Here is a 16,727-nt window from a genome sequence, read left to right on the forward strand (position 1 = left end):
CTTCCCGTAACAAGGCGAGGTCATGTAGGCTATACTCAAATACACATGTGAATTGCATACAGGCACGCACGCACACACACACACACACACACACACACACTCACACACAGAAGGGCAGTGGAGCTCAGAGTGTAACCAAGAAATTGTAGTCTCCACGATAATCCACTTCTCCTCTATCGTGTTCCATTAACCTCACAGTGTACACACACACACACACACACACACACAGACACACACACACGCACACACGCACACACACACGTCTGCCAGTGTCAGGCCCTGTGTTGTCCAGCTCCATTGTATCTGCATGAGGCTGAGATAATGGCATCTGTCGCTGCTCCTTTTGTCAGCGCTGTCCCCGGCCCCTGCTCACTGCTGGTCCCCATTAGCTGGCTGCTGGCCTGCTGGCCCCTTTGCTCCACGCTCTACTGCCTGACCAGAAAATACAGGAGACGCCTGTCCCTTTCCACTTTCGCTGTCGTCTCCCCTCCCCGCCGCCGCCGCCGCCATTCCCCCGTCGTCCCTGTACGCCTCCTCCTGTTGCTACAGATCAAGAGTTGTGGTGTAGTTTTATTAGCTCTATTAGATTTAACTTTTAAAAGCTGACAGAAGTTGAATTGTCATGTATGTGAGGATGTTTATCTGGGAGAAAATTAAGGAAATTCCTATAAAAGTGTCATGTGGCGTCTCCGTTGAAACAGTATTACAGTGAAACTCTTCAGCGTTTTGCTCACAGTTTCCAGTTGAGGCAGGATAAACAGACTGAAGGACTCCTGCAAACAGAGCCATCACAGTCAATTAATGTGCTTGTTTTCTCTCTGGTTTTTCATCCAACTGACTATTTGCTTCATGAAATGGGAGAAAATAGCCTTTTTCCTCAGATTCACTCATGTGAAAAGCTGCAACAAAAATTATGTTTTTTTTTAGTGTTGTTGATTCCGGGCCCAGATTCCTTTCTACGTGGAGTTTGCATGTTCTTCCTTTGCACCTGTAGGTTTCCTCCAGGTAAATCTATATCCAGAGAAATCTCACAGGCACACAGGAAGAGCAGGAAAGGCCTTCCAGTAGCCTGAAAATAGCATTAATCCACCAGACAGCTTATCTAGATCCTGGAAAGACTCCAAGTAGTACTTTATGGTTGAAAGACATATTTTCATTTGATTTCACAATATAATGTTTAACAGCTGTTGGGATTTATGGACAATGAAAAAGCCAAACTTTTCTTGCGTTTCTGGCAGTTAATTTGAAATGTGGTACTTCTTCAGAATACAGACTGTATCTTGGGGTGGTAGAGTGTTTCTCTCTCAGTTGGAAGATTGCTCGATTCCCCATCTCAGGAGCTCCAGTTTTGACCACAGGTAAAGAAGTACAGCCATCAACACGACACAAACTTGTCAGTTTCATCCTATCGACAGTCCGAGTCTGCCGTTTTCACCGGCTTGCCTCGTCTCCGCTGCACAAACCGCACGCGCTCACACGCCGGAGCCTCGCCGTGCCTCGGTATAACAAATGTATCACATCTGTCACCTATCTGAGACGTCTTACTTAGTCAGATCATTGTCCTCTCGTCTCTCATAAGCACAGCTAATAAAATGTAAAGATGGGAGATAGCTCCCCGCTGACTGGGGGTTTATTAAGAACGTAATGGCAATATCATTGTTGTAATGATACCCAGAGATCTGAGATGAAGGGCGACAGGCGCGCGGAAGTGAAAGTGACTTCACCGCCAAAAGTATGTTCCACTGGCTTTGTTTCATTATTGGCTGAAGCTTCCTTATTAAGAACAGAGGGGCTGGTGGGGGGTGGGGAGAGGGGGAATTGTTGCCATTGATAAAGCAAGGTAATTTTAACAGCTCCTCCAGTCTCCAGATTGGAGTGGTACATCAACGCAGGCCCTCACTCTGCTGCTTCCACAACTCCTCCACGGTGTCCCCGGTCTGTTGATCTCCATGTTGCCTGCACTGTGAAGCAGAAAGGTGGGCAGCAGGAGAGCGGCAGGCCGAGGGGTGAAACCGCAGACAACAGCCCCATCTACAGTCGGCGTTCACACACTGAGTCAAAGACTGGACTTCAGACAGTCCACCTGCACTCTTTTAAGTTAAAACTTACATATTTTTTTTTCAAACACTTTCTTGATTGGGAGGTTTCTTTTAATCCATCTTTTCTTTAAAATGCACTTTGAATCAATCTGGAACACTGAAGTGTTTTTATTATATCGTTTTCTCAATGCACTAATGGGATAATCCAATACGCACAGCAAAGATAAAGGCGCCATTTATCTCCAGCTAATTTTGACAGCTGTCAGCGTTTTCCCTGCTCACTTCCATCACAACACACACACATATACACACACACACACTTTGCACGCTTTGTTTTTCTGCTACTGAACAAGTGCAATAACTGCTTTTTAAGCTGCTAACGCTGCTGTCTGCAGGCACAAGACACATTAACCACCAGACAATTTTGTTCCCTCAAGTGCCATTTCTGTATTCACATTTTGTTGGCGCCTCACTTTATTTGCGACTATTTTTGTCTTGGTACGCTTCACGTCAGTGCACAGAGAATTCACCACCTTTTATTTTAGTATTTTCAAGCTTTACTTGTGTATAAAAAAAAAAACACGCCGGTGGTATTAATTCCGCCTCTCGGAGTTACTTATTTATACGTCTGCTCCTGCGTTTCCTCCCGCTGCCACACTTGAGTCTTATTTATCTTGTCTTTTCTTCGAGGTGTTGAAGGGAAAATGATAAGTACAGTACTTAAATACACTTCAGTTTGCACTTTTTGAATGACTTGGTGGAAGTGCTCTGCATTCACCTCGAGGTCTGATTAAAAAAAAAAAAAAAAAACAACTCTTGGCTGAGTCCAAATGACCTTCAAAGCATCATAAACATGACCTCTCGCCGACTCTGAATATGAAGTGACTCGCAGATCAACAAACCGTCAGGTTGACAGGCCTAACCTATCTGCCATTAGCCCGTCGAGATATCACACTTTGCTTTAATTCGCCATCTTTCAGAGTGTCACACTTTATATTCCTTGGCATGGGTAGGCTACATGTGGATGCATAATTTATCTCAAATTAGCGCCTATTTGAGTAAGCATCAAAGCAAGGCGGCTAAGGTTGGAGGAGAGCTTAAGGAACCGCAGGGAAACCATCGGCAGGATTAATGCGGGAGATTTTTATAAGAAATTACTGGCTTAATGAAGTGGATAAAAAAGCTGTCAGTGTTTTATTGCATCTAAATTGTGTGGAAGTGGTGTTTAGCTGTCTCGCCTACTCCCCACATAATGGGTCGTGACAGTAGCTGTGAGGCTTATTTAACTTAACTGGTGAATAACTTGCATGGCGAAGCTATTCACCGAGTTGTTTTTATATGCACTAAACCAGTGAGGGGGGTATCTTTTTTTTTCTTTTCCCCCTTCTTACTCATTATAATGCCGTCTGAACAACAGCCAAGTCAGAAAGGCAATTAACAATGGCTGGGGGAAAAAAAAAAAGAAGAAGATTTAAAGCAAATTATCAGAGGTTAAACGAGGTTAATATTGGAAAATTTGATAGACACGATTGTAAATTTGATGTGCGTTAAACCCTATGTTTCATCAACAGTGAATAATCCAATTTATTCTATTGTCACGCTCATAATGCGGGGCCAATAACAGAAGCTGTAACAGATGCTGCTGACATTCATGATCATCCTTTATCGGGCTGTATAATTCACCGCACGGGATGAGCAATGGCTGCACGCTTTCTGTATATTTAACAAGAAGGATAACAGTCACTGGGCTTGGAGAACGAGCAGAAATCAACAGTCGAGCAGTCCTGCGGCGCCATCTTGTGTCGGCTTGTAGTTTAGCATCAGGAGAGGAGCTCCAATGTGGATGTAAACACTCCTTTCAACAGCGGCAACGACAAAACGTATACATTTCATTTATTTCACACGGTACAGCATCACAATACATGAACTCAATCATTCATCACGGTTCTGATGTGCAACATATTAAATGGTGACTTATTGTCTTTTTTTCCCTCAAGTAACCAGATCTGGAGCCTGTTTCACGATAACTGGGTGAATGAAGCTCACAGTGTTTTTACCGAGCGAAGTTATCCAGTGATCCAGATCTCAAACCTGACAGGAACCAACAGAATACACTCAGACCTGAACATCCCCGGCGTCTGTATTGGCAATAGTAATGAGTTTTGGTCTCTAAAAACTTTCTCAGGTAATTTCCAATGTTACATCTGAATACAATGAGCAGTGTTAACAGCTGTGAACAGTACGAGTTAACAACACACCAATGTATGCATGCTTGGAAAAAGGGAACTCTGTGTGAGATCTGCTGATCAGGGCCAAAATAAATGTTAAAAAAACAAAACAAAACAAAAAAAAATGGTCCGTTATGTTTGCCGGAGCTGAAACTCGAAGTGGGAGTACATGCAAGTTTGCTACCAGCTTCCTGTGTGATAATCTTACAATTCTACGACAAGGCGTTCCGGATCCTCCATCTGTCCCAGGTCTCCTCGGGTTAAATCAGGTTTTCACACGCTCTGATCCATTTAATTCATTTGGCAGTGCTTTTGCAAACGATCATGTCTGAACTTATTGCGAAGCTAGTCGGAAGTCGGATTTTCATCGGAGCACAAACAGAAAAGCTACTTCCACTGAGAGGAGTTTAATTACGCCAAGCTGGAGGAGGACTTTATACAAGAGGTCCCACTCTTAGTAGATACATGAGGCCCAGTCTGGGATCTAAACAAAACCTCTCACACACATTCACACACACATACACAGGTACCTACATACACATGGTTCGGATGGACAGCACAATCCCTTTTCATTCTGCTCATGAAACCTCGAGTTCCTTTCACCAGTGAAACCAAGAAGCCAGTTTCGGGCAGCATTCAGGTAGGGTGAGGTGAGTGGTGGCGAGACGAGGGCTTGCGCCGCGGTCGAGCCTCGTCTCCGTTAAGGCCATCTCTGGACGTGTGTGTGGGGCCGAGCGGTTCACGTCCACCCGCGTTTTGTCAGCACAGAAGCGGTCGGGGGCGGCGGACTCGTCGCGAGACGCAATCCGCCAAAAGACTGGCGTCACAGCTTGTCCAAAATCCGGAGGTCGCAACGCGGCTGCTCCTCCGCCTCATAGTGTTCACGCAAGAGGAACCAGCAGCTAATCGTCACGGCTGTGAAGTCCAAAGAAAGTCTACACAGTGGTTTGCATTCACCTGATACAGAAGCGTGAATTCCCCTCCCTCTGTGCTCCGCTGCTCCCACACTCCCGGCTCGAGGCGTCTCTCGATGCTTTCGGCGTGGGGAGCAAGGGATTGTGGCCGGCGTGCCGGTGAGCCCCAGTTTCAGTTAGTCTCTCCCCCACGGGCTCCCCGGCCTCCTCTCCATCCTTCCTCTCCTCCTTCGACTCCTCTTCTCTCTTTTTGCGTCTTTGTATTGTGTGTGTGTCGCATCAGCGTCTAGACAGTGTTGCGCGGCGTGCCGTTGAGGGCGACGGCCTTGGTGCAGGGCGAGCCCACCGCCTGGGAGCCCGCGGGACGCTGGGTAGAGACGCCCACCTCAAATACTTCATGGATGGCCTTCCGGAAACAGTGGAAGTTGTAGTCTATTAATCCTAGAAAGGACAAAATAAATATTTGGGACATGCTGCTATTTAGAAATCACTGCAAAACCACGTAAAACCTGACCGACGATCAAAACCACACAAAATATGGATACTGTTTGGAACTGAGTGTTTTGTAGTAGCTCATCTTCTGCCTTTGTGTCAGGGTTTCAAATTCATTTTACTTTCTGGGCCACATTGAGCCAGTCTGATCCGGAGTGAGCCAGAACAGTAAAATGATAATATAATACCGCTCAAGTTGTAATTTTTTGAAACTCTAAATTTGCCTTTAGTTTAAAGCCAGGAGGTTTGAGTCATTAAAGAAAAAAACCTGAAGAGGCTGAAATGTTAAAGCCTACAGATGCTGCTCCGCTGGCGATCAGGCAGCATTCACTGCTGTATCTTTGTATCTTTCCTTCTTCTGTAATGTTTACTACTCTCAGTAAAACAGTTCAGCAGTAACTCTGATAGAAAATAAACTTCAGTTGAAGTTGTTTTATAACATCGACCTGGCCGGTTTTGGAACAAGGACTTTGACACCACCGGTCTAAATCATGTGATCGCCCTTAGTTTGTAACAATTGTCCATTTTGTGCATCCACTGTGCTACATTTCCTCCTGCTTGGTGAATCTGTGTGCTTGTCTGTTTTTGATTTGAAACATACTAACATGCAAGTTTTTTCAGAGAAATTCCACCTGATGAATTTCCCACATATCTTGTTCCAGGAGATCTGGAGTGTTCTGTGTTTCCACGCCGCTGTCACTTGCTATGTGTTTACTTCAATGTATCATGTGACAGGACACAGGTGTTCCTGTCTGGACTGAACACACCCCGTACACGTGCAGACACACACTCGCTGCAAAAGCTAAAACAACACAGAGGAGGATCTGAACACGTCCGCCTCGTCACCTTTGGCCAAATTAGGCGGCGGGAGCTGAAGGGGGGGTGACAGATTCCCGCGACGGCTTACCTTTGCGCTCGAAGCTTTCTTCTCGCAGGATGCAGACAAGGGCCAGGAACTTGGTGACCTCTTTCAGGTACAGCACAGTGGTGTTGTTGAGTTTGATGATGGCCATGGACTCCTTGTCATAGGCGCTGCCGCTGCCATCCTCCCTCAGACTGGTGGGTCACAACACGACACGGCACGGACGATGTTCAGGCGGGAAATAAATTGTAGCTTGTCAATGAGGACATTAATTATGCATAAATTAAATTAGGCTCCATTGAAAGCGCGCTCGGACAACACGCGGGTGAGGAACTCAAAGCAGTAAGAAATTACAGGTTTAAGTTTAACATTTCTTCTGGAATCTACTACAAAATTTGTTCGATCTTATGAGTTCACCATAGACTTTATGCTTCTCAGAGTGGAGAAGACTCTCACTGCTGACCGCTGACCTCCCAAAGTACAAACTGAAGAGACGCCCTCTCACCCGTATATGCAGGAGACGTCGATGACCACGTCGATCATGTCGCAGCACAGCTCGTAGGACTGCATGTCGACTGGCGAGCTGTCCGTGGCGATGTAGATCTTACTGACCACATCAAACAGAAAAGCTTTCTCGATCCCTGAATTCTGTCGAGGACAAAAAGGGAGACGAGAAGCAAAAGGGTCAAAAGAAGTGTTAGATTATAATATCAGCGCTGCCATGATATTTAAACAGTTAAATTGTAACCTCAATGCAAGATTTCTCTTGGCTGACAATGAACTAATGACTCAAGCTGTTTGCACACTGATCTTAACCCCGCTCCTCCTGCACGGGGTGAGTGTGAACACGTTTCCTCGGGAGAAGCAGAGTCAGCCCAGCCGTCTATCTCAACGGGCTGGCAGCAGGTCGGACTGATCGGCAGAAACAGAAACAGGGCGACGGCCGAGACGTGAGCAGAGTGTTAACTCTTAGTCGAAACGGTGTGAACTGGCAGAGATACAATATCAAACAATACCGAGCCAGTCCAAATCACTTCAGTGCCTCCAATCACAGCTTTTGGTTTAAAAAGGCGATTTGAATCATTTCCAGAGTGAAAGCGGCTGGATGGCAGGAAGTCAATTTTTCCAGCCGATAACACAAATCAATAAGAAAGATCTCTTTAAAGGAAATCCGGGGTGTTTATGGCCATCCCTCACTGTGATGAGTGCATCCTTTAGTTTATTTTTCGTTGCTTGATTAGTACCTGAGTGAACTCTGCTGTGGGATTTTTATGGGAAGCTTCAATCCCACTGAGGTTCTCTGGTAATCCCGTAACCATTAACGTTTACAACAAAGGCAGCCCAGCAATAACGCTGAGTTACGTTTTGACCAATCAGAGTCACGGCCGGGGGTAAGACTCGTCCCGAGAGGCCTGATGGGGAATTGGAGGAATTGCTCACAATATTGTGGCTTTAGAGCTGAGAGTGACTCACGTCATAAACACTGTCACACAGAAATCATGCGGCGGGTGACAAAAAGTATAAAAACTTACAGAAATGAAGATATTTAGGAGGTTCTCCAGAGTGGGGAGCTGGGGGATGAGCTTCTGCACCACTTTGCTGAAGGCTTCGAAGATGGAGTGGTCGTAAATACTCGTCAAGTAAAAGCTGAATGAGATAAAGAAAGGGGAAGTGAATAAGCAGCAGCTCGTATGAACGCCCCCCCCCCCTTCCCACTTCCTCTAAATGTAGATGAGAGCAGGTAAAAATACAGACATCACATGGACTCGCATGACTGACGCAGCACTGAATGAAATCCTTTAAAAGCCTGATACAGACACAAAGGGATTCGATAAAATGTGCACTTGGCACACAGACGGTCTCAATGTGAGAGCCGCAAATCTGAGCACACATGACTTACGGACTTCAGCTGGACAGATGTATAAATAAAGAGGCGGGGAGTCGCCGCTCCGGCCAAATGGACGCGTCTGAGCACGCCTGGCAGAGGCTCAACTTGAAAATGCATTTACAGTGATGAAAGAGCCAGAGAGTCACCGGGCCCGGCTCCGCTATATATCCAGGGCCACCCGGGCTGTCCGACCGGAATAAACAACAATCCGACCGCACATAAAGCGCGGCGTCACGGCCGCCGGGAGGGCTGTGGCAGAGCGGAGGGGGGCACAGCCGGGACCGACGGTTTTATGTGGTACACAACAGGTTTAAACATCGGACGCCGTGTCGGGGCGAGAGCATCACTGCTGTCAACGGCAAATGCGTCATTATCTGGAAAATAAAAGAATAAATTCAACAAGACTAAACCACAAAGAATTTAAAGTGCGTGTGCCCTCTGGAGCCGGGCTCTCAGCAGCTCTGGTATCTGAAGCACAGGTCAACATTTCTTCGTGAGGAGGAGGAAGAGGAATCTAACAGTGACACGGTACGCTCAGCGCCGTCCACTGCACAAGATCACGAACGGAGAAGTGAGGAAGTACGAGTAATCCACGCTCAACGGCCAAAAACAACAATACTGCCTTCTCTTCTGCTACGTCCACGGGAGGAGGCAGGAAGAGCAAAGAGGGCAACAAACACACGACACATCCTGATATAGTTATTACTGATCTGTTTATTTGGCTGCTCCCTTTCACATCTGTCACCTCAGGGAGTAATTTCAAGTAAGTTCTACCATAGACTTTACTTGTTTTTATGCCAGATTGAGAGGTTTTGTCAATATAATCAATATGAAGTTTTATCTACAAAAACATATCTGCTGAATCTGCTCAAATCTGTTGAAAAATACTGAATTTATGAGTTTAAGGTCCCGTAAAATTGAAATGAAGATTCTGCAAGCTGCAGGATTAAAAGAGAGATTTTTGAGGAATGAATTTGTGTGGAGCTGCTAAACAAAGTTCGATCTAAAGTTATGAGTTATATACAGATATCATCCAAACCAACACTGTGGAGATTGATAAAAAAAAAAAGAAATCCTTTTGAATTCATCATTAACTGAGGTTAATATCTCAACTCTCACCTACAGAGAAAGGGAGATGACAGAGCAGGATTTTACTTGCTGGAATATTAAAACATTCTTTCATTGAAGTGTCAAATTTATCACCTTGCATTGCACAGTAAGAACCGCTTTCAAAGGCTGGAGCTGCGCAACAAAGTTAAAAGTACAGTTCAAAATGAGTCTTTATTCATAGCTGATTTTCTAAAACATTACAAAGAGCCAATACAGAGAGGCTGAAAAGGAACAAGTGGCTTCAGAGAAGAGTCGGGCAATCTTTATTTTAATCAGACTGCGAGTTTGTGGTTTTTTTCGATACCAGAGGCTAAAAGAGCTGAGGTGTAATTGGGGTAAAATTTGAAATTTGTGGTCAATTACACAGTGTGATACTGTCATGAGTGAGACTGCGGTTGACTAACAGCAGCTCAGAAACACATTTTGGTTATTTCATTAGATTTTAGATGAGATAACAAATCATTGTAGGGAAATAAAATGACCACATGTCTTATGGCATTTGAAGTTTGTGTGCACGACAGCAATTGTTTGACATGCTGCTCAAATTCTGACACAGACAGCTTTGTCTTGCAGTTGAGCAATCAGGTTGCTGTGTACCAGCCACATAAACAAGAAAAAAAAAAAAAAAAAAAAAAAAAAAGAGAATTTTTAACTGCCAGTACACAATAAACCTTCTCCAGGACCACAGGTTCTGAACTCCACTTCCAAGACAGACATCATGTGTGGCTGGAGTCTCTGTTTATTTTCATTTGGTGTCTTGCTGTTTGCACTAAAGAAAAATCTAAAAAATACTAAAAATAAATGAAAGCTGCGGTTTTCAGACGTCAGATGCTGATGTGTTTTGTTACTGACAGTGAGTCACCCTCATTCATAGTTTCTATGTACACAGACTTTTCTGAATGTGTTGTACAACACTACAAATAGTTGGTTTTATAACAGCGATACACACAAAATAAAGTTTAACTCGCCTGCTGCATCTACAGGGCCACTGACCAAATCCAAACATTTATTTCCTTCCAACAGAAAATTGAAACTCCACATTGCAACCCAAGCCTGAACTGAAACCCATGACGATAAACTCTACACCGCCATGCAGCTGAGGGGGGATATATGAATGCATCTTTTCAATTTTGAGTACAATGCATGCAGTGTTGGAGTGGGAAAAAAAAATGAAAGTAAAATAACCACCAATGAAACAAGTTGAAAAATCAGTTTTTCTAAAGAGATAGTTGTTAGTTGGTTTTGACTTTGAGTACACGAGGGAGGATTCTGCAGTGTACGTAGCTAACAGGAAGCTGGGCTGCAGTCTTTTAACAGGAAGACTTTCAACAATCCGATTTTGCCATCTTCCTGCCATGTGGTAGATTTTAACACAGATGTGAAAAAAATGCTGTTTGTATTGAGAGACTCCTCCATGAGACACTTCTCCAGCCTGAAGCATGAGTGTTAATATTAAAAGAACATTTTAAATAAAATATACCTGAGGTGCAGCTTTTCTAGGCTTGCGTCTGCCAGGTCGTCGTTGGCTCTCTGGTGGATGTCTCGCTGGGTCTCGATCTTGTGATCGTCTGACAAACCGTCCACTTTGTGGATGAACACTTCGAAGTTGATCTCCGGGTTGACCCTGTAGGCCCGCGACACGGTGAGGTGAAGCCGGCCCAGAGCCTCCACGTAGTCGTCCTGCAACACAGAGGTCGAACGGCGGTTTGCAAAGTGTGGGAGGACGAGAGAAAGTCTTTTTACAATATAAAAATTTGTAATAATTTGATGCTTGTACAGCCGGATGAGCGCGTTTGTTTGTTTGAAACAAGATGTGAGAAGATCTACTTCTGCATTTTCTTCAAACTCAGCCTCTCACTAACACCACTGTGTGACTGACTGCTGAAAGAAACTGAATCTGATGTGCCTCCAGCAGAAACCAACCACACAATCAGGTCGGTTGCGGCGTTCGCTGGAGCGGAGATCACTTCCAGAAAGCTGTCGGGGGTCATGTGAATGACAGTGGCATAAAAACCACAGCATGTAATTGTCTCATCAGAGCCAGTCGGGCTGTTCATCGCCGAGCTCCCTCTGCCTGGCAGGACCAGATTTTCTGGCTTACATTAACAGTGAGTGTTCAGATTCAGCTTTTACAAAAAGGGACTCAAAAATTCCCCGATTGAATATATTGGGGAAAAAAAGTCACAATCCTGGCTTGTTTAGTCTGTACATTATTTTCTGTTCCGTTTCGGTTCTTCACCTGAGCATCAATGACGAATATCAAAGCGCCGGTCCCTCTGAAGATCATCTCGTAGTCGAAAGTGGGGTCGAAGAAGTCCACCTGCCCGGGGAAGTCCCAGATCTGGAAGTTGACGAAGGAGCTGCTGGAGATGTCGTCCTTGTAGATCTTGTTAGTGCTCTCCAGAAACAAGGTCTCGTTGGGGGACATTTTGTGGAAGACCACCTGAAATGAGAAACAGGTTGACGTTAGTGAAGTGTGTCATCGTGGCGCCGCAACATGAAAGTAATTCAACGTTTCACGGCTCCAGAAGGTGTCAGAGACGATCCTTAAAGTTTAGAGAAGTGACAAAACTTCTAAACAAAAGTTGTGCATCTGTTTGAGTATTTCATTGTAGTGGTTCAAATTTTCATTTACTATTCATTAAATTGCTGTTTGTGGTCAAAATTAAGATTACTTCCAGGATTCCTGATTTGTATTTTTATCCTAAACTAGTTCTTGATAGCATGAGCTACATGTTTGGGCTCTCTGTGCTGAACCCGTCATGTTTCGTGGTCATACAGTTTATCATATGACAGCGTTTCCTTCAGGCATTTGTCCCTTCATGAACTCTTTTTTTTTATCAAAATTCAATAATCTTGACCTGCTGCAAGATTCCAGTGCAAACGTCATTCAGCTGTCACATGCAGAAGTGGAGGGAAAAGGGCAGCAGGCCGCAGACTCACTCATCTGACGCAGCACGCTTTCCTCTGCTCAGCACCTTTCGGCTTTGTGCTGCTGCTTCAAACTGCCGGTGTCAATGGAAGCAGAAGCAAACCGTTTTAATGGCGAGTGCAGCAGTAATTACTGCTGGAAAGTAAAATGTGATGAGTGAGAAGGACTAATGAGAGCTGTTTGCTCCACTGCTGCCATTTTGATTCATCATGCTGGCCACCGAGGGCAAAGGCCAACGAAGCAGCAGAAAGCCAAATCACATGTTTTCCAGCCCAAACCAGAGGCTCGCGGGCGGTGGGGGGTTTGGTTTAAACCAAACACAGCGCAAAGTTTGCACACATACTTTCAATCATAAAAATTTAATGTGTTTCTTTACTTTTGTCGGAATTAACAGCCTCTTAGAACGTCATGCTATATCGAGCCTGAATCCACTTCCCCGTTTAACTTAAACATAAATAATAAAATATCATACAAGGCACAAGTGCAGCTCATATATTATTCAGGCGCAGCGCCAGTCTGGAAGCTTCAGACCTGAAGAGTAATATTCTGGGACATCCAGTCTTGTAGGAAGAGTTCGCTGAATCACGCAAAAGAGAGACCGTTGAAGCCAAACAGGAAATAGCTTCAACAGTTTAACTTTAAATACTGTGCTCGCAATATGTACCTCTTTGAAATGCAGGACGTGAAATCACCACAAACAAATGAGACCAGGAACTCTTAGGCTATAATAAATAATCAATGTGTAGTCTCTCTTTGATAAAACACATTTTAAAAAGCTAATTATTTCCATTTTGTTCTCTAATATACGTATTTATACACAGTGATTATTGCATGACTGTTCAGATCAAGACACATTAGGGATGCATTTCCAGCGTGAAGAAGGATTAATCAACATTTAAAGACGACAACACTTAAATTTTGATTAAAAAAAATGTTCAGTTTAAGAAATAATTCAAACAACTTATCTGTTAGTTATGGAAAACTATCATTAAGAAGTAACTGTATCTTTGGTGTTTTATGACCATCTTCACTGAGTTCCATATGTTTAATGAGTGTTCCCGTTGTTGAGGCCATAATCTGCTCAGTGAATCACAAGACTGTCAGGAGCCGTGTGGATCAGAGCGGACCAACAGTTTTCTGTGGGAAATGCTGGATTATTGCTCGTTCTGGAAAACCTGGGTGCTCCAGGGTACACACACTCACACACACTCACACAGCACCGAAGGATGTAAACTGCATCTTCGGCTTCACTTTTTGAATCAAGTTCTCTTTTTCTTAAACCAGTGTTTTTGTTTTGATTGAACAGTTTTATATTCCTGCACTAATCTGTGTAGATTTCGTCAGGAAGCATCGCTGTCCTTTCAACTTCAGTTTGCTTGTGAAGCTTTTAGCTCAGAATGTGGAAGTAATGCAGGAAACAAGCGAGGGAAAACAATCCAGCATAATGCATGTGCACATGTGTTTGGTTGCCTATGCAAACTGATCACAGTAGTCAGTAGCTGGGATACAGCCACCGAGTGCTGAGTGTGTACGTGCACTTAAGTCTTCCGATTATGACGGGGTTTTCATTCGATGTGTGCTGTTTTTGCATGTTTGCTTCATACCACCATTTCAGAGGTCTTGTGCTGGTGTGATTTCAGCTAAATGACAAAAGCAGATAATGAACATAACTTTCAATCCTGGAGAAACTTTTTTTTTTAAAATCAAACAGTCTTCTATAATATACACCATAACCTTGTTGTGGCCGATACTGCTAATTTTACTCTTAAAAACTCTTGCGCACACACGCACGCACTAAAAAAACTCTCTCCACCTGACTTTATCATTTCCATCAGCGAGAGCCCAGCATCAGACAAAGTGGAGGACTTGGTTAATATTTCCTGTCGCTCCTTTCTTCCACTGCCGGTAATAGAGTGAAATGTGAAATCTGCATCATCATGTTGATGCCGGATAATGGAAAACACAAAAGACTTATTTCCCATAACCAAATTAAACTTACAATATTTTATGATTATAAGACGGTGTTGGTGTTCAGGAAATGGCAAATGTAACAGTGTATTTTATCATGACTAGTCAGATCGCTCTGTTGTAAAAAAAAAACTTATTTCTAATATAAACACAGACTCAAATGGGATACTCAAGTCGATGGAAAAACATTGTGTTTAGAAGCACTTGAGTATCCTCACCGTAAGTCTTCTTGTCCCAAATTTGCTTTATTTTTGTGCTGATGAAAGTAAACTGTTTGTAGTATATGGGAAAAGAGAATTACAAAACTTCTCCCCAAAGTTAAACAATCTCACCATCATATAATGTTTATTGGACACTCCTCAACAATCTGACACCTGGACAGAGCAGGAGCGAGCAGGAGCGAGCTGGCCACTTTCAGACATGCTCCACCAAGAGATTTTACAAAACTGAGTAAGTTTTTTTAGTAGACAATAAATAAGAGTAAACTGAACTTTTTCATAAACATATAGTGTATAAGTATCACCTTGCAAAAATAGTGACTCAAACAGATGGATAACAGCTCATGGAGACATTGAACTGGAATACCTGTTTGACCATATTCAATCGCTCATCAGCGCCTCCCAGCGCATCGGAGTGGTATTGCTCCACTCCTACATGTTGTACCTTTAAAAACAAAGCCTTGCAGAATGAAAAGGTGTGGTCGTCTTGCCGTCACGTGAAAGCCAAACATCAGATGCCTCACAGCTGGGTGGGACTGGGATATTTTTGGCATGTTGGACAACTTGTTAAGCCAAACAGTCACATGCTTATTGTTAGAAGATGCACCTTTCTGTTCGCCTGGTTAATAATTCACTGCTTGCAGCTGTACTCATGTTAGTAGGAGGCTAAAGGGTTAATAACTTCTTTTTGTAGCCGTTTCCACACAGCTGTCCTGTTTTATCTGCTGATAACGGTGATCACTTGCGACCTGCTACAGTAACTCGCTAGCTGTTGTGGCTAACTCCCGTCCCGTCCAGTCGCTCGGTTCGAGAGGCTAACGCCGCCTCTGCCTACCTTCTGTATGGAGGATTTGCCGCTCCTCCTCAGACCCATGAGCAGGATCCGTGGCTTGCTGTCGGATGGTGCCGGGCTGTCCTCGATGTCGGCCTCCTCCTCACCATAGCCGAAATCTTTGGGGAACGAGTCCGCAACCCCGTAGCTGTCAGCCAGCTGTTCCACCTCGTACTGAATCGACATTTTGACCCAACGACGGTGGCTTCCCCGGCTCTCCCCCCCCTTAGCTGTCGGTCACCACGCCCGTGTCTGTACCGGACGACGATTCCAGTCCCGTTTACCGGCGTCACACGGTGAAAATAAGTGGTCAATAGTGCCCAGGCTTCTCAGCTGCACGGAGCGTGATCCCACACATTTCCTTAGGATTTCCTCTTAGTCGGAAAAGCCCGCCTACTCCCTCCACCCCTTAATTCTGATTCGCTGTCAGGATTACATTGTGAAAAGTGGTTGGCTGATGCACCTGTCACTCTGCTAAGGTTTCAGTACTGTCACCTGACTAGTACCCAGACTTGTTTTGTGACCTCCGCAAACAATCACAGTCATTTATATCGATTTTAATTCACTCTTATAGTTCATCCTTAAAACAAATATCGTAGTATTTATCAAAAATTAGAAATAAACATTTAATCCTTGTTGTTTCAGTCGACCCCAAAAAGTAGGCAGTTATGCAACGTCACCAGCAGATGGCGACAGGCACCCATTACAATACAGTGGGTGTGTTCACGGTCAATGTAAAATATTGAAAATACCAGAACTCAGTGGGAATTGTGGTCTAAAACCCGTCGTTGTAAAATAACATAAGAATGCACAAAACACAGGGGCTAGCCTCGATAGTCATATAGCTCATCCAAGAATAAATCACACAAATCACACGTGTGAATAAATCACACAAATCTGAGCTGTTTCTTTAATGAAGTCACCTACATTTTTTTTACTATTCATGCTGAGATAACCTAGTCACTATTACAATAAAGCAATTGTATAGCAACACTGTTTTAACTGTGACAGCTGTTAATGTCCTTATTTAATTTGAGTAAACTAACTGCATGAGACAAGTTGTATGAAAACAAATTGACAAGCATAACACAACTCAAACATTACTAAAGCCAAGTCTTCTCCTTGTGAGTGACAGACTTGCAAGGTGTAAGTATATCACATTATACACATAAAAAAACCAATGAATTTGTTATTATATAGAGCTCAAAAAACACAAAAAGACAACTAATTTCCCCAAATGCACA

At 43.9% G+C, this 16,727-nt stretch overlaps 1 protein-coding gene across 2 annotated transcripts; it reads right to left on the reverse strand.

Annotated features, from left to right (window-relative positions):
• Window positions 1-230: 230 nt before the first annotated feature.
• Window positions 231-15,866, reverse strand: rragca (Ras-related GTP binding Ca). Of its 2 annotated transcripts, XR_003932397.1 has the most exons (8): window positions 15,487-15,866; window positions 11,773-11,976; window positions 11,014-11,213; window positions 8,068-8,182; window positions 7,041-7,183; window positions 6,581-6,729; window positions 4,792-5,622; window positions 231-263 (listed from the first exon to the last, which is right to left on the reverse strand). XR_003932397.1 is itself a non-coding variant. In XM_030102637.1 (7 exons), the coding sequence occupies exons 1-7, from the start codon at window positions 15,667-15,669 to the stop codon at window positions 5,468-5,470; spliced, it is 1,149 nt and encodes a 382-aa protein (XP_029958497.1). In that variant the 5' UTR covers window positions 15,670-15,866; the 3' UTR covers window positions 4,637-5,467. The 2 variants fall into 2 exon arrangements, 1 of the variants encoding a protein (XP_029958497.1); XM_030102637.1 differs by lacking the exon at window positions 231-263 and having other exon boundaries at window positions 4,637-5,622.
• Between the last annotated feature and the right edge of the window lie 861 nt (window positions 15,867-16,727).

This window comes from Salarias fasciatus, chromosome 11 (assembly GCF_902148845.1).
Source record: "Salarias fasciatus chromosome 11, fSalaFa1.1, whole genome shotgun sequence".
NCBI classification, from domain to species: Eukaryota; Metazoa; Chordata; class Actinopteri; order Blenniiformes; family Blenniidae; genus Salarias; species Salarias fasciatus.